The 23110-nt window shown below is 44.9% G+C and overlaps 1 protein-coding gene across 4 annotated transcripts in view; it reads left to right on the top strand.

The window, feature by feature from the left end:
* The window catches only part of NAV2 (neuron navigator 2), a 693848-nt gene that overhangs the window by 526455 nt on the left and 144283 nt on the right, over positions 1-23110 (top strand). For all 4 annotated transcript variants that reach the window (XM_079101816.1, XM_079101814.1, XM_079101815.1 and 1 more), the window contains 3 exons: positions 4034-4146; positions 10028-10136; positions 12090-12479. In XM_079101816.1, coding sequence (XP_078957942.1) covers positions 4034-4146; positions 10028-10136; positions 12090-12479 — 612 coding nt within the window. The remainder of the gene's footprint in view (positions 1-4033; positions 4147-10027; positions 10137-12089; positions 12480-23110) is intronic.

Raw genomic sequence — 23110 nt, 5'->3', positions numbered from 1 at the left:
GGTGCCCTGGGCTCCTGGCACGCTGCACATCCGTGAGCACTCTGGGCAGTGCAGCCCTCTAGCACTGCTCTAGAGGGAGCCCCAGAGCTTTTGCTCACAGTGTTCAACTCAGTCTTGTGCTGGAGATATGTCGTGTGTTTGACCATATCACTCAGCTGGACAGTAAGTAATACCTGTACATAGCAGACAGGGACTAGCAATGGAATGTCACATTCTACCTGCTTATTTCATAGCTCTCACCCCGAGTGCATATACATAGACAGCTATACATACACCCTTAGGAGCGGACACTTAAAACTGTCGCACTTGGCCCAAGTATACATTCGCCCATCAAATACAAGTGCATATGTATATTTACATACCTGGTCAGGTACATAGACTCATGACCATACTTTCAGCTTCCTGTGTCTGTATGATTCCCCAAAGAGTTAGATATTCCTTCCCGAACTGTGTTCTAGTAAGCTCTGTTACATTTTCCCCTTCAGAGGAAAGTCAGCTGGCATCCAGCCAGTGAGGGATGTCAGGCTTTACCTGGCCCCTTCTTTATTTTCTTCTACTTGTCCCCCAACTTCAGTGAGGGTCACGTGCATCTTTTTTTTTTTTTTTTAATTGTAAACAAATGGGATACATGTTGTTTCACGTGCATCTTTTTAATTGGGAGGTTATTATTTTGTTAAATTAAGTCATTGGCTCTGCTAACACTGCTGAGAAGAGGGCCAAGGCTTAGATAATGGCTCAGCTGGCTGCAGGCATGCAAAGAATAGCTCCCCATGAAAGTTTTATAATTCCAGTAGCATTAATAGTTTTGAGGCAATGCACAAACTACTCTTCACAGATTCTTGTTTTGCATTCTCAAAACTAGAATACATGGCAGTCTTTGATCACTGTCAATTCTACTTTTTATTTCGACTAATCACTTGCAAGATTATAAAACCTTTAACATTATTATTCAAGTTTTTCTTGAGAGCAAAAGCTCGTGATAAAGAACAAATGTCTGTGAGAGAAGAGGAAGGAAAACCTGGCAGATGTGCCTCTGCCAGTCCTGTTTTAACATTAATGTTCCCTGGGGTGAGGTCCTCTGGCCCCTCTGAAGTTCCTCCTCTTTAGTGAGTCAGGGAAGAGAGGTTGGGAAGAAGATCACCTAGAGAGGAGTTGGGACACTGGGAACCCTTTCTCAGCTACTGACACCCTCTGTGGTCTTGGCCCTGGTTGCAGGAACAGCGATTGCATGTGCACTGAGAGTGTACAAAGATCATACTAAGGACCTACCGTGTCTTAGCTCATTGATTTCTTCCCCCGGCTCCATGAACTAGCCTACATCTTACATCACCTCGCTACAGATGTGCAAACTGTAGCTCAGATGAATTAAGTAACTTGTTCCATATCACAGAGCTAGTAACTAGAAGAACTCATGTTTAAACTGGAGTTTAGCTGGAGGGACCTGGCTCTTAGCCACCATATTGTCCTGATCCTGTAAGTCACCTGAGCTTCATTGTATTCATCTGCAAAGAGAGGAGAGTGGACTAGATTAGAGGATTTTAAAAGTACTTCATGTTCCCTTCCTGCTCTAAAATTCTCTCTCCAGTTTATGGCTCCTTATATAACTTACAGGGCCTACCTACCACCTTGCCATGTTAAAGATGTAATGGGGGAGGGGAGGGAGGATAGATTATTTTTAAAAACACTGAAGATGGATTATGGTTATCAATTCAGAAGTAGCAATGAACACTCTTGTCACTTTACTGTGGGCTTTTGTGTCATATCATGTTTGAGTTTTGTAGTTGCCTGGAAGGTGGCTATTATCCCTCTAATGCAGATGAGGGCTCTGGGGTTCAGAAAAAGTAAAGTGACTTTCCAACTTTGCATGGCTCCCAAGTTATGGACCTTAGATTTGAAGCTGTATGTTCAAATTGCAAGACTAACATTCCTTCCAAATACCCAGCATCTTTCTAGTTTGGAAAATTCCTCATTTATTAATCAACACTCCCTTCTTGAGCACCTGCTCAGTGTTAGGAACCTGAACTACCCTTCATATGCAAAGACTGTCCATCTAGTTGAGAAAAGATGTGTTCTGTGGTAATCAGTAGGTGATAGGAGACTAAGGAGGGAGCTGTAGAAGCACGCAGGAGTGAAGACATCAGCTGGTAGAGTGGAAGGCTTCCAGGCTGATGCCCTGCAGCTGCACCTTGAAGTCAGGCTAGGAGGGGACTGTGAAAGAGCAAGAAGGGTGAGGCCAAGGCCACAGTAACTATGGGGCATGATCAGGAATGGAAGGAAGCCACTGTGTGTGGAGCAGATCTGTGCAAAAGGGGTGGGAGCAGTAGAAGATGGAACTAGAAATAGAGAAGAGTCTCATGACATTGGCATCATCCACCACAGATGTTGGAAACCCTCGGAGGCCTTTACCACGGGGTGACAGCATCACATGGATATACACAGGTCAGTTGAGGGACTGTGGGAATAGACTGGTCTTAGCAAGAGTTGAGAATGGAGGTCACTATCCAGATGCCTGCTTGGGTTCAGAAGGGTGGGGCTGAAAGGGTGGGGCTGTGGCAGAGGGAGCCTAACCACCATACTTCTGAGCAGGCACAGCCACTGCTTGTCACCAGTAGATGGTGCCCTGCAAGAACAAGGGCTCAGTCTTTCCAGACTTTCTTGTTTTTACAGGGAGAAGGCCAAAAAAAAAAAAAAAAAAAAAATTCCAAAAAATTTGTTCTGTGAAATATAAATTTTTAAATAGTAAACTAATTTGAAAACTTTAAAATATTGTGTATGCCAATAAGAATACATGTGTGAAGGCTTGGGATATAGCTCAGTTGGTAGAGTGCTTGCCTCACATGCACAAGGCCCTGGGTTCAATCCCCAGCACCACAAAAAAAAAAAAAAAAAAAGAATACATGTGTGAACTGGTCCCTACACACCTGGCTGTCATTTGCAACCTCACTCTGGACTAGAAATGGGACATATGCAGTGATGAGGAGGGCTTGTACTCTGAAGGAGGGATAGAGAAGAATACTGAGGTTAAGAAAGTACTGTAAGGAGATGATTACAGGAATTGGGGTGACCTCAATAGGAGGGCAAAGGAGAGAAGAATAGGCAGGTGGTTTATCAGTACATCCCCCGTGGTCCATCTACATTCTTATCCAAGACTTTCTTGGGGGTGGGAACAATAGCTCAGTGTTAGTGCACAAGGTCCTGGGTTCAGTTTGTAGCATCAAAAACAAAAACAAACGAATAAAGAAACAAAAAAACTCTCTTTCTTCATAGACAGTGAAATCTGGCTGAATCAGTTCAGAATGCTGATGGATTAATACTGTTGCACACGTTACGCATCTGAGCATGATTGTAACATTGCTCACCATGCCTGAATGAGCCCAGGTAGTTGTGGCAAGAAAGGGTTGCATGAAACTGTTGCCTCAATTTGCTTGACAAATAAGGGCCTGGAGAGGGTTTGGGGAAGTACAGATTTCAGTCAAGTGTTGAAATTATGATCAATGAGACCTTTCATGTCAGAAGATCTGAGCTCTGAATCAGAGACCCGGAGGGCAAACACAGCTGCTTGGCATCCACTCCCGACTGGTTTTACAGTCACCTTTTCAGGGAGAGCCATGTCAGGAGGATTGCTTGGGGGAGAGGGGGCGTCAGTGGAGTCATTTTTATGCTTGACTTGCTGGTGTTGCTGGTTACCTGGGAGTTGCTTTTTGGCATAGGTTAAATTTTCCAAACCACCAAGTACCCTCCAGTGTGTGTTTGGCTAGACCTAGCTCCCTGAGGGGGATTCAGAAAGGCATTCTGCAGTGAGGGATGGCAGACTCTCCATTTGGGCAGTGGATATTTCATCTTTTCCAGTTCGGTGCTCTCTCTGTTCTTAGGACATTGCTCCATGTGTGGCTAATTAATTATTTAGTGCCATCTGCTGATCTGCTCGGTTCTGAAACATCTTGTTGAAAGAGGTGGTGGTAAGTGCTGTGGTCAACCAGATGTGGTATTTCTCTCTCCTGACAAGTGTGTCTGCTCTGGTTTGTATGTGAAGGTCCCAGACGGACACAGAGGGGAATGTCACGGCCGAGTCCAGCCCAGCCGGTGTGAGCACAGAGTCCAGTCACTACAGCAAGAGTGGACAGTCTGCTCTGGAGGAACTCACTGGTAAGTGTGGAGCCCCAGAAACTCTGCATCTGTTGGTGGTGGAGCTTCCCAAGCAGCTGCCTACAGGAACGGTGTGGCTCAGCGGGTGGCATTGACCTATGACCTGAACAAACTTTCTTGCTCTCCCGATTATCTCCCTTTTTTCTTCCTTTTTTTTTTTCCCCTCTCTTTCACAATCTCTCACTCCTCCTGAGAACTGTAAATGAGACTCTTACTTGTTGGCAAGTCCTGCATTTAAGATAGATTCCATGTCACTTAGCAGCTCAGGGCTACTCCGATATTTAACTGATTCTCCTTGTTTGCTCTTCAGATAAAGTTGCTTTTCAATAAGGTTTGGAATTCAAAATTTTTGAATTTTTTTCATTACTTATGGAGGTCCAAATTAAAATGTTTTTAGCATTTTACATTAATTGGAAAGAAGATTTTGGCATACTGCTTTTACCAAAAACAAAATATCCCAAATTTTATTCAATTATGAACTAGATGATTGTAGGGATATTATATGGTATAAAAACATAAAATCCACTTTTTATGTAGTTAGTTCTACAACTTAATGTTAAACTGTCACACTTTTTTTTTTTTTTTTTTGTTACTATGGTTTGAACCCAGGGCTGCTCTAACACTGAACTACATTCCTAGCCTTTTTAATTTTTTTAGTTTGAGACAGGATCTCGCTGAACTGCCGAGGCTCTTGCTAAGTTGCAATGGCTGGCCTCGAACTTGCAATCCTCCTGCCTCAGTCACTGGGTTTACAGGCATGTACCACTGTGGCTAGCCCTCACATTCTGAATGTAAAGGAGAAAAGTCATGCCTGGTTTTGATTTTTTTTCTTTCCTTTTGATGCTGGGGATTGAACCCAGGGCCTCTTGTGTGCTAAGCACATGCTCTACCACTGAGCTACATCTCCAGCCCATGATTTAGAATTCTTACGATGGTATGTTCCAAGCACAGCCCATGGGATTGAATCTTACCCATCTCATCATTAACTCTGAGTGTAAATTTCAGAGTCTCTGGGCAACCTGACCATTTCCTTTTGAGTCCACTGACTGGGGACAGTGCAGGGAATCCTCAATGCATCTTTAAGTGAACTAACTTGGAATGGCTCAGGGCCCCACGTTCAGGATTGGTATTATGTGTCTTCTGCCAAGCTTGTAGCTCCCTTTCATATGAGCACATGGATAGTACCCAAAAAGGACCAGTGACAGGGAGAGGCATGTGAGGTTTAGATGACTGCTCAGGTTTCCATACACATTCCAGACCATGTTCACTGTGCACACATGAGAAGAGCCAGGTGGGGATCAGTTTTATATCCCATGGAGTAGTGTGGGTTCCTGTCAAACACTGAGTCTCAGCAAAATTAGTATTTGAAAAGCAAAGCCAGTATTCAGAGAACATTCCACATATTGCTTAGGTTTCAGAGCAACATATTGCAACCTTTGATTATTCATCAGTTTTTCTTCTTCTCTGGTGTCTTCCATGCCATTGGACTCTGTAGTCAAGTCAGAGCTCAGAAGATTGACATGCTGCCAGTGGTTTGGGCAGCAGATTTGCATAGCCAGGTTTACCTGTACTCTCTGGTGCTAAATGGTGTCGGTTGCTAGTGAAAATTCCTTCAGGTGACTCATCTTCACATTTAAGCAGTAGAAGTCACGTGTGACTGTAGTATGGATTTTTTTTTTTTAATGGCAACACTGAGTGGTGTAAGGTTGAATTTAACTTGCTCAAAGGCTATCACTTGAAAATGGCACCAGGATAGGGGTCCTAGGAGGTCCCCCAAAAAGAAGGTGAACCTCAACCCAAGTGAGAGGGTCCTTGCTGTCATCACAGAAGAGAGTTTAGGGATGGGTCAAAGTGAGACATAGACTGATTTTATTGAGAAAGAGAAAGAAGTACACATTCTGGGAGACAGGACAGTGTGGGTGTGGGAGAGGAATGCACTAGCTACATCTCAGCTAGGCATATTTATATGTGTGCTCTCTACAGTGCAGAGACTGGTCTAGGAGGATGTTTTCAGTCCTCCATTGTGTTGGTAACTGGACATGTTAACTATTACCTCCTAGGGGCACTCATTTTCTTCTTTGTTTTGATGAAGAGTTGCTAATCATTTCCCCACCAGGGGCTTTATCGGTCCACTTTGTGAACTTAAATAGCTCCTCACTGATGTAACCTTGAGGGTTTGATGGTGACTATGAGGTACAGATGAAGTCATCAGATCCTAAAGTTAAAGAGTAGTTACTTGCAGAGCAAAGGCATTCTCAGGCCCACTTTTCTTTTGGGTTCAAGACAGGAATGAAGTTATTTATGGATCTGTAGATAAGTTATTTACGGACTCTTTATGATCAGAATTTGTGAAAATGACCTTTAAATCTGAACTTTGAATCCATGTGAAAGTGGACTTTAGATCTGGACTTTGTATCATGGCCATTCCAGTTTTGTCCCCCATGTCTTCTCTTTACCCATTCTTATGTCTTCTGTCCTACCTCAAAATGACTGAGTTATGGTGTATTTAGAAATGGGCATTTATGAGTCTCCTTGACCTGTTGCTTTTTCTTCCCCTTCTTGGTGCACCCCAGTGGGTCTTCCCATGCTGTGTCTCCATCTATGTAGCATCATAATTGAGAAATGCATCTTGGGTTGTGGAGTTAGAAGGAACTACACACACCTTATCATCCAGTCCTTGAGTCCTTCCTGTAGCTTTCTGACAGGTTGTCTTTCAACTTCTACTTGATATTTTTTTGTGACACAAAAGTTCCTCCTCTTTTTCTTTTTTTAAGACTTAAAAAAAAAAATGGAGTTCTTTATCCTTAGATTTCTAGTCTCTGTATTACTGGATATTTGGATATTATTCAACCTCCTGCCACCTATAGACAATTTCTATCATTCTCCATGCAGCAACAGGCCCCTTATGCTTTTCCAGATCAACTCCCAGTTTCCTCTGTCTTCTTGTTCTAACACTGTGACATCCCACAGACTCTGTCATGAAGCATCAGAATATGGTGCTCTCTCAGCCACAGCCTGTGGCTTGAGGGTGGGCTTTCATTTAGCTGTGGGTAGACATGGAATAGCTAACTCAGTTTTTAAGCTCTCTATAGGAGCTGAAAGGGTCCCACAATGTCCACCAGAACTTGGTTGCGTTTCAACTTTGGTTGTAAGTTGTGAGTTGGTGGGAAAGCCTTACTTTTCAGCCAGTGTCTGAGGAGCCATAGTGGGCCACTCAGGATGTGATCTCCCAGGCACCTTGGGTGGATCACTGGGTTTCTACATGATCCTGGCCATCTGCACTAGTGTGGGCCACTGAGGTGAGCAAGCTTCTCCTGCGGAACCCCCAAGAGGGAAGTGGGACGTGCACATTTGCTGGGCTCTCATTTATGGTGGGTGTATCATATGTTCTGTGTCATCTGATTTCAGTGCAAACCCTTCCAGGGGAGGATTTTTATCCCCATTTTACAGATTAAGTTGAGAGACTGAGTGCTTTTTTCCAGTTCAAGTGAATAACGAAAGCAGTGCCATGGGTCACATCTTTATGGGAATGCAAAACTCATGCTTTTTCTTCCTACATTGACCAAACATCTTTTAGGCAATAAATGTTTGTCAGGCACCTATATATTTGTGTGGGGATTACCAATAGTAAAAGGTGCAACACCATCCCCAACTCAAAGATCTTTGAATTTCTTCCTCCCTCCCTTTCTCCCTCCCTCCCTCCTTCCCTCCCTCCCTCCCTTCCTTCCTTCCTTCCTTCCTTCCTTCCTTCCTTCCTTCCTTCCTTCCTTCCTTCCTTCCTTCCTTCCTTCCTCCCTTCCTTCCTTCCTCCACCCCTTCCTCCTTCCACCCCTTCCTCCCTTCCTTCCTTCCTTCCTTCCCCAGATCCTCACACATGATAGATAGGCAAGTACTGAGCCACATCCCCAGCCCAACTCTTTGAATTTCTAAAGGAGAATTAAGACAAGCAAATATGTCATTAATCAAGGTGTAGGTAAGTAAATCTACTTCTTGGGTGTTAATTACTAGATTTGAAAACTTTTGTGCCTAGATTTGCTAATAAATATTCACTGTAGGGTCTAGACCTGTCCAAAGGATCAGTACATTTTTGGCAGTCTTCCATAGATATAATGTGACCAAACTGGCAATAAGAGCTATTTAACTGATGACCCAGGAGATACATGCAAAGATACTTGTTCAAGGCCACAAGGGGATAAAATAGACCTTCACCGTGGCCTTCTTTTTTAAAAATGTATATGTACATATACATGGTTTAAAAACTTGTGAGGGAAATCCAAGCACTGTTCTGATAAGAGAAAAATGCTTTTTCAATTCCTCTGGGTTAAAAGGGGGCAGAAAATTGAAAACAGTTGCACTTTTAAGATTAGAGAGTTGACTGTAGTGAATTTCCTCCATAAAAGCCCAGTGGCTGTCCTTGACTCCATCCTCCAGACTCCAGGCACCACCATGCCGGAACAACCCGAGGAAGTTGTTATTATCAGAAGAGGAGTCTAATTCTACAGTATGTCTTAGATGCCCCGTTGCCCTATTGGTGATAGTTACTAGAACTTCTACTTGGCATCTAATGAAAACCCACTTGCTGCTGCCCACACATACTGTATTCCGTAGGGAGATTTCTTTTAAAATGTTGCTCAACACTTGAAAATACTCATAGACTTTGCAAGACCCTTGATTTGGGTTCCCCAGGCTTTTCAGCCCTCCCTGAAATTACTCTGAGGAGGAAAATGTTCGATTCCTTTAATCAGGATTATAGTCCTCCTCCTCCTCATCCCCTTGTGAGACGGAATGAAATGGCACAGCCAGAGAACCTGAAAGGGCTGTGCTAAGAGGCACATGGCTTCCTCACTTGTGGGTGGTGTATTTCTCATGGTACATTAGTGCCAGCCAAGTGTCTCCTGGAAACCTTGTCCAGAGAATGGAAGTCTGTGGTTCTGCCACAAAGAAGCCCAGCTATTTTCGATGGCTCCCTGCTCTACTTCACCAACTGGTATGTGTTCAGTGCTTGTATTGGGCACTATGCAAAGGGATCTCAGGCCTGAGCTTGCTTAGCTTCCCCAGCTGCCCTTTGAGGTCAGTACCGTTACCATGCTCATTTTAGGAGGACAGAATCAGAAAGAAGAAGACCAGCAGCCCTGCCACAACTGATCATGCAGCCAGCAAGTCAAGGAGTTAGAATTTGAGATGCCACAGAACATCTAACAAGGGAGAAAGCAAACCTGTCTGTAGAATCACTTGTGGTTGACAAGTGCAGGTCCTTGAGCCACTGTGAACTCTTTTTGTAAAGCAGGGTCAGTAGACAGCTGTGTATATCACCAATAGGTGAGAAAACAGTGCCACACCACTTTTGATGGGCAGAAAATGACTGGAGAGTGCTCAAACCTGACCTGCCTTCATTGGAGGTGATGCAAAAGTATGTTTACATCTCAAACTGTGTAGGTGCTTTATGTTTTCCTGAAGTCAGACTTGCCTGACTTTCAGAGGGACCTGGAGGAATCTCCATGAATTTAACAGCCTCCTTTGGGCATCTCTTCAATCACTCATTCTCTTTCAAATCCTTATTTAGCACCTACACCTGAAACTTGTTATAGTCACAAATAAATTTGCTGCTTTCATGAACCACACGGTCTATCAAAAAGTTATATTTTCAGGGGGTGGGGATAGTGGTACAAGAGATTGAACCCAGGAGTGCTTTACCGTCAGCCCTTTTTATTTTTTATTTTGAGACAGGGTCTTGCTACGTTGCTGAGAGGCTCGGTAAGTTGCTGAGGCTGGCCTTGAACTTGTGATGCTCTTGCCTCAGTCTCCTGAGCCGCTGGGATTATAGGTGTCTGCCACCAGGCCTGGCTAAAAATTAAACTAATCTTCACTCTCATCTTTCCAGGGGAAGATCCTGAGGCTAGGCGGCTGCGGACAGTGAAGAACATTGCTGATCTGCGGCAGAATTTGGAGGAGACCATGTCCAGTTTACGGGGAACTCAGGTTACACACAGGTATCTGCAGTGTGAGCTGATTTGTGGAACTAGCTGGGAGACTGGTTTTCATTGCCACCTACAAAGTGATTCAGTTAATGGTGGAAGAAATAATCTTGCTCCCCAAATGTGCTAGCATTCAGAGAGAAGGCCAGACAACATGCCAAAGAGAGGTGGAGGGAACAAAAAGAGTCCTTCCCAAAGGGAAAGGTTATTAAATCCTTTCCATGGAGGATGTGTGGAGCAGCTCTATTTAAATTTCACTTTACTTCTATTTCCCACAACTGCATTTTGCCGCTAAAACGAGCAGGTGAACTGTGCCTGACCTGTGTGATAAATTGAATAACTTGAATTCCTCCCCAGTCTTCTGATATCCAGCAGTCTGCAATATTATTAGTCATGCACGTGCATCAGACACGTAAGGAAATGTTTATAACAACCTATGATCATGTTTTAACTATGATTTAGTTGGATGGATTACATTGGAAACACTTATCAGGTTGTTTTCTTTGTTCAGCAAGAAGTTGAAGAGGGCGCCACCTGGGATATCCTTTGTGTTTTTGGCATAACAAGGTTTTACAGTTTGTGTTTGGCTTTGAAAATCAAAGAGAAGGGCTGAGGATGCAGCTCAGGGGTAAAGCACTAAAGGCCCTGGGTTCAATCTGCAAAAAAAAAAATCAAAGAGAAGTCCCAGTTTCCCCTGCTGAACTCCCAGGTCTCTGTTGCTTCTCCAGTTGCAGTTCTTCTTTTTTCTTTCTTTCTTCCTTTTTTTTTTTTTTTTTTTTTTTTTTTTTTTTGATAAATGAGTGTAGGGAAGAGACATCAGGTTCCCCCATCAGCAATTTGGCACATGGAGTTAATCACTGTGGAATCTATCTTCACTAGGACCAAGGGGTTCAATATGTAGAAAGTCAGGCCACTTCCAGGATGGCAGTGGGAGAGGAGGGGATTAAAAACATCTCCAGGAGCCAAACAGGCTCTTCCAAATGAACTTGGAGGCTCTGGGGTGGCGCCTCCTAAGCCCTTGGGTATTTAAAGGACAAGCAACCAGATGCTGGGTCCTGTGGTTCTATGATTAGGTACAAAATATCCCTCTTTCCACCATAATCACCAAAACTGCCTTAATGTTGGTGCAGCATTACTTTTGATGGATCTCTTGGCTTGAACTAGGATATAATTATGACAGGAGAAAAAGCTTTGGTGGTTTTTCTCTGCGGGACAGAATCTCACTCCATTCCCACTTGGGAAAGCTGACTGCTTTTCTAAGGAGATACAGATGAATTTCTTGACCATGCACGGTGCGTGCAGGGCTCTGAAGATGATGAAGCATAAAAGGGTCTTTCTGAGGCCCAAGGAAGAGCTTAGTCCCCTGGCAGATTCCCACCCTTGTGACATGATTTATTAGGGAACTCCAGCCCTGGCACTGGCCATCTTTCAGGTTTTTTTGGACAGAGTAGGAAAAGCAAAGGTCTGGAGGAAATGCACCTCAGAGGGTTAGAGAATCAGAGATCTACTCTGTGTTCAGTCAGGAAGGACTGAGGATGTGAGATGTGGCATTAGGAACCCCAGATAGACTGGTGCAGCTTTCCTTAGAGGAAGAGAGCAGTGATTCTCAAGCACATGGGCAGTTAGGAATGTTTAGGCTCCATCTTTGTTAGTTCAGTGTTCTCCGTTTCCTTTCCTGAATTGGAAAGAAGATTCCAGTAGTTAAGACCAGTTAGTTAAAATCATTGGTACAGCGTATTATGCTGTGTTTCAGAGGAAAAGGTCTCCTCTGGCCCCTTCAGATTATTGTATAGATGTGAAGCTTCCCCTTTTCATTTTTAGCTGAGGGAAAATACCCATAGTACCTCGTGCCTCTTATGTATTTTGTATAGGAGGAATTTTTTTATAATTCTAAAAAGTTAAAGCATTACAAACCATAAAGACTCCTAGGCATGTTAGGGTCTAACCCAGGTCGTTTTCATGTTTCAGCACGTTGGAAACCACTTTCGACACCAACGTCACCACAGAGATAAGTGGCCGTAGCATCCTCAGCTTGACAGGGAGGCCCACCCCTCTGTCCTGGAGACTTGGCCAGTCCAGTCCTCGACTTCAGGCAGGAGACGCCCCCTCCATGGGCAACGGGTACCCACCTCGAGCCAACGCCAGCCGGTTCATCAGCACCGAATCCGGCCGCTATGTGTACTCCGCCCCCCTGAGGAGGCAGCTGGCCTCCAGGGGCAGCAGCATCTGCCACGTGGATGTGTCAGACAAAGCAGGAGATGAGGTGGACCTGGAAGGCATCAGCATGGATGCCCCTGGCTACATGAGCGATGGGGACGTTCTCAGCAAGAACATCCGAGCTGACGACATTACCAGCGGGTGAGTGAGTGCCTGGGGCTTCTGTCCTTTAGATAAGTGGGAGAAGCCTTGGCCCCTGCTTTCCCTTTTAGATGGCCTTACTTCGGTTCAGAGGAGATTGCGCTGCCTGCCTCGGTTTCTGCCACCTGTGTTGGAGGCTGCGTGGCATGGCAGGGATCACTGCTGAGCTGAGTCAGAAGACCTGGGTGGACAGGTTTGGCCAGTAACCCTCAAGCCTCCACCAACTGCCAGAATGACACTGGAAAACGAACTTGCCACCTCAGTCCCTTAAGCAAACTTTTCACTGAGGGTGGCGTCCCCACCTTTTAGCACAGCCTACCGGGTCCTCTTGGACCTAACTGTTCTTCCCCCACCTTGCTTTCTCCCTGCAGCTGTCCCTTCCATTCTTCTGTCTTCCAAAACTCAGCCTTTGTACTCTGTTTCTGGTCCTAGATTCTTCTATTTATTTATTTTTGTAGATGAACACAATATCTTTTATATTATTGATCTATGTTTTTTTTTTTTTTTTTTTAATGTAGTGCTGAGGATCGAACCCAGGGCCTCACACATTCTAGGCAAGTGCTCTACAACTGAGCCACAACCCCAGCTTTCCGTTCTTGAACTCTGCTTCCAGATCTTTGCACGGCTAGCTCCCAATTGCTGCCAGTCGGCACCTCCAAGGAGGAGCCCTTCTTGACTACACAATTGAAGTAGTTTGTGTCCTGCCCTCTGCTCGTTACCTCTGTCACCCTGTACCAGCCTCTTTTCGAAGCTTGTCGCTATTCAAAATTGTCCTGAATATATTTTATTGCTTCCCTGCTCTCTTGTGCTTGAAACTTGCTGCACCATGAAGTTGGAGTATTGTCTTGCTTCTTCACCACTGAATCACTACTGCAGTGAACACAATAGGTGCTTATAAATAATGCTGAATTAAAGAGCACATGGGCAGGTGAATGGAGGGACAAACCCTAACCTCCCAGTGTCTTGATTTGTTCATGTGTAAAGCTAAGGATAGTGATGAAAGGACCTTCTAGATGACATGTGACGACTTTGTGTAGTGTGAGGCCTGGTTCCTGTTTGTGACTTCACTTTGAGATCACCGCATAAACTTAAGATACATTTCTTTATTTCACTTGACTGAGACTTCTTAATCTATCACCATGACTTGTCCAAAAGTTCTCCAAGATCTTTTCCACCTTTGAATGTTTATGATAAAAATTGCAGATAAGAAAAAAATCAGGAATAGTATAATCATGCCACTCATTTCCATGAAAATGGTGATCGGGAACCCCAGGGGTGAGTCAGTATTTTCATCATTTTAATGGTAGCCAACTCCCCTGTGATGTGTCAAGCATGGTGCTGGTGCTCCACACGTATTATCTTGTTCTGTCCTCACAGCAGTCTTTTGAAGTAAATGAGCTCATAATCCCCATTTTATGGATGAGGAAACTAAAGTATAAAAAGGCAAGCCCAATAACTTGCCATGGTAATGTAGCTGTTAAAAGGCAGAGCCCACAGCTAGTGGCTCCAGGAGAGCCCTTCATTCTTAACCATATGGAACTCTCTTGCCTAGCACCATTCTGCTGCATTGAATTAGCACAAGTGCTAGTTTATCTCAAAAGTTTTAAAATTTTGCGTAGTTCTACCTGTATATGACTAAAATTGTTCTTTTATTTAATTAGGAGCATAGGCATAAAGGTTGTGCTAATCAACGTTCCATTCCTGTGACAAAATACCTGAAATAAATCAACTTGAAGGAGAAAAGATTTATTTGGCTGATGGTTTCAGAGGCATCAGTCCAAGATCATTTGGCTCCATTGTTTCTGGACCTGTGGTGAAGCAAACATCATGGCAGGGAGCATGTAGTGGAGCAAAGCTGCTCACTTCATGGAGGCAGGAAGGAAAGAGGGAGGAGGCGGTCAGGGACAAGATATCCCCTTCAAGGATACACCTCTAGTGATTTACTTCCTCCACATAGGCCCTGCCCCCAGAAGTTTCCACCACCTCCCAATAGCACCACCAGCTGGGGACCAAGGCTTCAACATAGGAGCCTTTGGGCCACGTTCCAGACATTTCAAGCTGTAACAGAGGTGTTTTCCTTTGTAGTAGTAAAGATCTTTGAAAATGAGAGCCACCAAATTCTTAATGATATAACAAATTTCTCCTACCTAGAATGACTTGGGGAAGCTGATGCTCTGATAAATTAAGTGATCTGATCAACTTAGGGCATCATTTTGCACTCCTAGTTTTCCATAAACATGAAGAATAGTAATATACACCTATTCATAAAACCAAATTGCACACAATTTAATCTTTTATAATTGTTTAGAAGACTTTTGGTGTCTAGCATGACCTCAAATTTATCATTATCAATTCTCAACCTAATGTACTACTCTAAAATTCTAATTACTTTGACTCTTTTGTATAACTGTAACAAAGACCTCATTTTATTGCTGGACTAGTCTTAATGCTAACTGGTCAGTGAATTAATTTTGATGTAGTATTGACAATGTCCACAAGGTGGAGACATTGGGACACTCCATACTCTAGCTTAGTGGTGTCACAGAGAGAAACTGGTTTCTCTGGCCACCCAAACCAGAGCCTTTCCCTTGCTAAAAAAAACCCAAGTGTTTACATTTCAGTTCTTGCTCTGCAGAGCTTACATTTTTAGCATGTGAGATAGTGCTTAAAGCAAGTGTAGATAAAAGTGCAGAAATGTAAGCAAACCACCCAATTACTGAAATCCGAGAACTTTGGTCTGTTTTTTCTTCCCCTGCTCCTTTTACTGCAGAAATTTACCTTCAAAATAACTATAGCCCAGATGACACTTAATGCTCCTTCTACTTGTATTATTCTAGGACACTTGTTAAGCATGTGTCCATCTGCAGATATACTGGTGAATGTCAGCTTTGGCCGTTACATGCTGGGTTCGAGGCAGGTCATTTCATGTCTTTCCTATTGATGTCTTTTTCTGTATATAGATATGACAAGGTTGTAAGCATTGAAAAGCTGGTCACTTATTCATTCTTCAGAATCTGATAAGTCAGTCATTGTTGAGGCAACTGATGGAATAGAGGAAAAGCAGAGGTATCAGGTAGACCATAACTTAGGCCCTGAGACATTAGGCATGTTGTTTAATTCCCTTAAGCCTTGAAGCACTACATGTGGGGTTTTTTAAATTTAGATTTTGATTTTATTATCATTTCTGGTACTGAGGATTGAACTCAGGGTTGCTCTACCATTGAACTACATCCCATCCCCTAGTAAACATGGTTTCTAACCTTCTACAGTGGGATTTCTCTTCGAGGTTGTATCATATTAATGACAAATATCTAATTAAGACACAAAATTTCATCCAGGATCTAGAGGTCATATTGACCTCAAACATTCAGACACTTGGAAACAATGAAATGATGAAAATTTACATTTTGGGTATTTGACTTAGTGAAAACCTAGTCTTCATATATGAGTAATAATAGATCAATCAGTGCCAAGTCTCTTTGAGGAACATTTTTGCAACAGTTGACCACTGTGCATTCAGAAAAACTCTAGTTTTTAAAAGCCTAAGATATTTGTTTTTTTTTTTTTTTTTTTTAAAGACTGTGTCTCAGCTCAGTGTAGCAGCCATCTCTTGACATCTCTAGCTTATGTTCTTCACCTGGGTGCATCCTTCAGTTCTCACTAAGGCAGGAGAGAAGTTACTTTATCAGCATGGAGTTGAGCTCAGAACTTGATGGAAAATGCCTCTCTGTCTTTGTATGTGTGTGTTTATCAAACCCCTGTATGGCACTTAAGTTTATGCCAGGCGTGTCTAAGTACTTTACAAGCTGTCATCTGATCTCACCACTCCTTCTTTTTATTTTTCAGTTATTTTTAGTTGTAGGTGGATACCTTTTTTTTTTATTTATGTATGTGGTACTGAGGATCGAACCCAGTGCCCTACGCGTGTGAGGTAAGCACTGTACCACTGAGTTTCAACCCCAGCCCAGTCACTACTTTTATTATGAGATTGATAAGTTGTGTATTGGCTGTGGTGGAAAAAAATTAAAATGACAGATGAAGATGTCTCTGATTAAGTTTTAATCTCGTCAATTCCTTACTCACATTCTAAAATTTCAGCGTGCCACGTGCTACAGAATAAAATTAAAGGGACAGACTCAGCGTCCATATGTTTTGAAAGATTTTATTTTCTAAGAGAGCACTGAGATGTTTGTATAGTCTTCCAAAGTATAAATATGCATCACTTCATGGGAGAAAGAAAAATGACCATTTGAACTTCATATCTGAAATTTTCTGCCAATAAGAAGCTTTAATAGCTTCCCAGAGCCTTTGGGAACAGACCTGAACTCTGTAATGGAACATGGGAGGCTGTTAGTGGCCTTTGCTTCCCTTGATTGCTCCTGGCCACATCCCCGCACCCCGAGGCTCTGCACCTTTCACTGCTGTAGGCCACCAGCCATCAGCAGAGGCTGTCTCCAGCATTTGCAAAGCTCTGTGCCTGCTTTCTGCCTGGAATTCCTTTCCCCAGGGGCCCATCAGACTGAACCCAGAAAAACACCTCTCCCCTGCAGTGTCCTCCTAGACTCCCTCAGTCAGAGTCAGCCCCGCCTTGTGTGTTTCTGGTGGCTTTGGTTCTTACCTAGAGCATGTGTAAGCTTATCATGTTGCATGTGAAGTGTTTGAGGACTGACTGGTGTCCATAGTTTTAAGGGACTTGAGATTTAATTCTGGCTGTGCCAGGTGATCTGGAACAAGTTCTTAACCTTTGAAAATTGCAGGTAGAGCACTTAGCACCTGACAAACAGTCCAAAATGCTCAAGAAACGTGTTTCTCAGTCTGTCTGTCTGTCTTTTCTCCATTAAACTTGGAGCTCCCAAAAGGTAGCCAGTGCCTGTTATGGTTCTAAGCACAGGACAGGTGTTGCATATTCTTGGTGTCTGGCCTGGCAGGACCTTGGGCTTGGGTAACTTCCCACCACCCACTGTGGAACTCCATGGTTCTCTTCATAGAATACTTGGAGAAAAGCTGCTCAGCCTGAGCCTGTGCGTGTCCCTCTAGCGGCCAGTGCAGGATGCAGTGCTGTGCCTTCTGCTGCTTTTGACTGTAGCCATCATGGTATTGGGTCAAGACTCCCTGCTGGTGGCATCCTGGGCTAAGGAAGCTGCACTTCAAATGTGGCCTGACAGTGTGGAAGGGGAAGCATGGTCCTGAGCAGTCTGGTCTTCAGTGGTGACTTGGTGGCAGGGGTTACTCTATCAACAGACATGAGCACAGACCCCTGCTGGATGGAGGAGCCATCTCTGATGAATTACCTGTTGCATAAATATGTCAGGGTGCAGCTCAGGCAGCTTACTATGACAAAATGCCACAAGACTATCCCCCAGGCTGCAGAAGTTTATTTCTTAGTTTTGGAGACTGGAAGGTCTGAAAGGGCCAGGATCTGGTGAAGGCACTTTTCCCAACTTGTAGATGGCGACCTTCTTACTGTGGCCTCATTTGGTAGAGAAAGGACACTGGTATATCTTCCTCATCTTACAAAGACACTAATCCCATCCTGAAGTCTCTACCTTGTGACCTTATCTAAAGTTGATTGCTTCCCAAAAGCCCCACCTCCTAATAACATCACACCGGAGTCGGGGCTGCAATGTAGGAATTTGAGGGAGTCGCACTGTTTCAGCCCATACCAGGAGTTTTATGATTTGAAACACCATTTGCTCTTGTAATGCCCTGTACCATTCCCTTCATTGTTACCAGGTTACCTCCTCTCTGAAGACTTCTCTGATTTCATCCGAGCAGGCATGGTAACTCTTCTCTGGGATCCCCTGATACTTGAGGTATCTGTGATAGCACTGTGGCACCACACCAAAATTACCAAGTGCATATGCGTATGTATGTGTATGCGTGCAATACACATTTATATGCCTATACATACATGTGAGAGAGAGAAGAGAACAAAACCCATACCTGTCACATGCTCTGAAGGTTCAGGTCACACCTATCCCCAGTGCTTATATATCTCCATTGGCTGTACCTAGTCAGTGGAATTTGTTGGGTAAGCTAAAACTGACCTTAAATAAGGAAATGTTTTTCCCTCTAAATGGATAGGTGCCTGAGATTGAGGCCTCTTTGAGCTTGAGGATCTGGCTACATGATCTTCCTCCCTCTTCGTGGCCCTGTCTTGCCATCTGATTATTTCAGATCTTAGCACCACCTCCATCCTGGTGAGCCTGACATTGACAGTGTAGGAAAAAGAGGTGTGAGCACCTCAGGCCATTTGTCCAACTAGTTTAGCGGAAGACAGAGGGGTCTGATCCTCTTTTCCTTCCTCCCTTGATCATCATGGGACAAATGTGTGAGGTATTCCTCACCAAGGCAGCATAGGATGCAGCAAGGAGCAAAAAGGGGCCTGGACAGCATGGGAGACTTTCTTATCTGGTGACTCTTTCCCTCTGTCCTTCCAGGCCAGACTAGGAGCTGCTCTGGCAGGCTGTTGTTCCTGGCAAACTGATAGGAGAGGAAGCCAGAACACAGCCTGGGGCCAAGATAAATGATTTGAGGAGAGTCTGTCCTGAAAGACCCCAATTTCTGGCAGGTTCCATCAGGGTGTAACAGCCATCTCTGATTTGAAAAGGATAGGTTCCTGTTTCTCTGGGCTGATCCCCTTGCAATGATCTGGACTTGTGGGCTCCTCGAAGGCTCAGGAAGTTCAGGCTGCCAGCCGGGTCTTGGTGGGATTAGGAAGCTTGGCTGTCATGGGCAGTAGAGACTCAGTTCCATGAGGCCAATCTGGAGCCCCAAAGAAGAGATGAACAGTTTCTCTAGTCACAACATCTCAGACACTTAAACCTGTGGGATTGTTTTTCCAGCTACACACCAACCGATTCTATGCCAGATGAGTGTCTCACAATTCAATTCAGCTCTGACGCTATCTACCTAGAGTTGCCATTGACCTTGCAGGCTAAGGGCACAGTCCCACAAGACTGCCACTCCCTGCCTCTGGTGCCATTAGTGGGCTCCCAGTTTACCCACACTTCTGTCCAACTTGTCTATAAGTTGAGGGTCCCCGTGATCCCTTCCCCAGGCTCAATAATCTGCTGTGATGGATCACAGAACTCAGGGGAATGCTTCACTTACTATTGCTGGTTTGTTATTAGGCCTATGAAAAAGGATACAAATGAGCAGCCAGATGAAGTGTACATAGGGCAGGGTTTGAGGGTACATGGAGTTTCTGTGGGAACCCAGCTCCCAGCACTTACATGTGGTGACCAATGGGAAGCTGTCTGCACTGCGTAGTTGAGGGGTTGTGAGGTCCCATCATGTAGCCACGATAAAACCAATCACCAGCCTCTCCTGATTAAGTCAGTCTCCAGCCCCTCTCCGTTTGGATTCCTCTGACCAGCAGCTCCCATCCTCCAAGGATCAATGAGGCAGTAAAATCTCAAGGGCTTATTATGAATAACAAAAGACACCACTACTCCCACTCCATCACTCAGTAAATTCTAAGGGTTTAGGGACCCCATGCAGGAATGAGGGACAGAGACCAAATTATATTTCTTATTATGTCATAGCAAGTCACTTGGCCCAAGTGCACAACTATCCCCTTATACTTAAAATGTCCAGCGAAGCACCAAGAAGAAGGTGCAGACCCAGGTAACCCGCTAGGTTGGCGATGGGGCTGGGCCAGTCTCCTCTGGTGGTGCTTCCATTCCTCTCTCCTCCCCTCTGTGTTTCCCCCTAGACAGCTCTCATGCTGCATAAATTCTCAGAAGCCATACTTTTCCCTGTCTAATCCTTTCCTTGTTGGTAAATATCTCAGCAGGTACAATGAGCCCTGCTTTCCTGAGCAGCTGTCTGGGTAGAATCAGCAATCTCAGAGTCCAGAGAAGGGCAGGATTGATTTCCTCTAGGATTGCTTAACAAGTGACAGCTTTCCCTGCCATGAGCATAGGTGGTGGGCTGATGGATGGCTCTGCTATCAGTGTCAAGTCATCCCTGGTGGCTGGAGCAGCATGGCCTGCGCTTTTCTCCCATCCAAGGTGGATCCACTTAACTTACTGAGTGTGGAGAATCTGTCATCCCTTATCAGCAGCTGGGTAGGCAGTCTTACCAGAGGAGAACCCACATCCTGGAGAAGTTCCACAGTGCGCCAAGCCTCCTGTGTTCCACTGTTGGGGAGGGTGCCAGGCAGAGACCAGGATTAAAACCATGTTTACTGGAGAAGAGCCCTGTGAAGAAATGAAGTATGGTATAAGATCCCAGTGCTGTGGAGGGAAGGTCATGTGACAGCCAGCATCGGTCAGTGTACGATGGCGAGCCTAGGAAGCTGAGAGATCCATTGGGACATGAAGTAAGGATCCTGGCTGACCAAGGTCAAGTACAGTGGCATTAGAATACTTGAGTAGGGATGGTATCTTGAGAATGGGGAGGGATTGAAGATTCAAGGTAGGAGGGGCTTTGGTCAGATCAGAAGCTGTTACAGAGGCCCTGGGAACAGACGTGCTGTGGGGTAGCAAAAACTTATGTGAAGCACACCTGACTTGGGGGCCAGTTAGAGAGCATGGAAGATCCTGAAAAGATTTGTTCGCAGTTCCAACCTTTGTAGCCCCTGGGGTGCTCATTTGTTCTCAACCCCCGCACCCCATTCCTTTCCAACTTTCCCTTTTGCTCACCAGTACCTAAGTGGCCACAGGCCTCAGGCCACATCCACCAGGACTGGCTGGTTGTTTAAGTCTTATAGTCTTCCAGTTCTTGCCCCAGAGAAGCCCAGGATCCCAGGGGCAGGCTGGCCTGCTTTCAAGTGGTGATACATGTTAACCTCCAGAGGCAAGCAAAATGGGACTCTGGATAGAACTAGAAGTCATGCAGGTCCTGTGGAGAACTTTTTTTTTTTTTTTTTTTTTTAATATATAAATTTTTAGTTGTGGTTGAATATTTGTTTATTTATTTATTTATTTATACGTGGTGCTGAAAATCAAACCCAAGTGCCTCACACATGTTAGGTAAGCACTCTACCACTGAGCCACAACCCCAGCCCCGGTGTGGAGACCTTTGTGTCCTCACTCACTTTATCCTTCTGGGAAGCTAGCTGTCCTTACCTGCAAATAAGAATACTAACGCGTGGAATTGCAGTGCCGCCTAAATGGGGTGACAGAGAAATAGTGCAATACAGAGCCTGGGGCTCCGGGGACCCTTCCAGGTCATCCTAGTAATGATGAGGGTGTGCCAACCCCCAGAGAAAGAGAGTGCCCAGTGCAAGGAAGACATGCTTGATATATTTAATCCTCTCCCACCATGGCTTACCCCACGCCCCAGTTGGTGGGAAGCTGGCGAGACCTCTCCTTGGAGTGGGGGTTGAGCTAGGACCAGGACTGATAGACACAGGGGAAATGAGAACACTACTCACTCCACCCACGCCCGGTCGAGAGCCCCGCTAGAGGTAGTCATGCCTAGCAAGCCTCCTCTTCTTTTTCCCACCAGCCGTCTAGACTGCTGTCTGGTTGCAACAGACTCCCTGCCCTTCTCGGGGCTCTTCATCAGTACACAATGTCCACACGCCTGCGTCGGCATCCGAGCATTACTCAAATTGGCTCTAGGTGTTTTACCCAGGGAAATTCCACCTCAGGTCCACCTTCTACACCACAGAGACTGCATTCTAGCTGATTCAAGTCAACAGGTATTTAACAAGTGTCTCCGTGGCTGTGCCCTGGGGTGTCATGGGCAAGAGGAGGCAGGCTGCGATTTGTTCTCTAGACCAGACCATTTGAGAATCCTTAAGGTGTGTACGACATCTGGTCATTGAATTTTCCCCTCTGGTACAGCTGGGACCCCTGAGCCCACTCTCACTGAAAGGTGCTCATACGTGCAGGGAGCCGGTAGCTCTGCACAGACAGATGGCAGTGGGGGCTAGTGGGTATTCGCCCTTGTGTACACAGTGTGTCTTACATGACTCCTGGTCTCTCCTTTGCTCCTCATCACACACCTGCCATTCACATATGGGAAACAGTCTCAGGAAAGGAAGCCATTCCCCCAAGAGAGGAATGTGCAAGGAGGACCCCTGACTCCCAGTCTCAAGTGTGGGACTTTATACTATATGGGCTTTATATGATATTATTTTCATATGAAGTTCATTTTACTGTAAAAATAAAACAAAGGTCCAAGATGTAAATGGTACTTAATTGTTTGAAGCCCATGAGAAGATGAAAGGTGGCCTCCCCTTTTGTTATTTCCTTCCCTTTGCATGCTGACCTTTCCATGTGATGGTGCCTTGTGGGCTCATGTGTTGAAGACTTGGTCCCCAGTGCAACAATGTCCAGAGGTGGAGCTTTGGGGGATATTTGGGAAAGTGATTGGATCTGACCCTATTGGTGGATTAATCCATTGAGGGATTCAAAGCTGAATTCATTATTGGGAGGCAGTAGGAGTCCTAGGAGGGGGAATCTTGTTGAAGGAGGTGGGTCCCTTGGGGCATGCCCTGGGGGCCCATGTCTTATCCCTCGCCCTTTCCTCACCCACTGCTTCTCTGTTTCCATGAGTTAAGCAACTTCCCTCTACCCCACTCTGCTGCTATTGATGTACTGCTTCACCTTAGGCCAAAGCAATGGAGCCAGCCGACCACACACTAAATCCTCTGAAATCAAGAGCCAAAATAAAAT

The sequence above is a fragment of the Sciurus vulgaris genome, assembly GCF_902686455.1.
Source record: "Sciurus vulgaris genome assembly, chromosome: 11".
Classification (NCBI taxonomy): Eukaryota; Metazoa; Chordata; class Mammalia; order Rodentia; family Sciuridae; genus Sciurus; species Sciurus vulgaris.
This window is presented reverse-complemented; position numbering and strand designations above follow the sequence as displayed.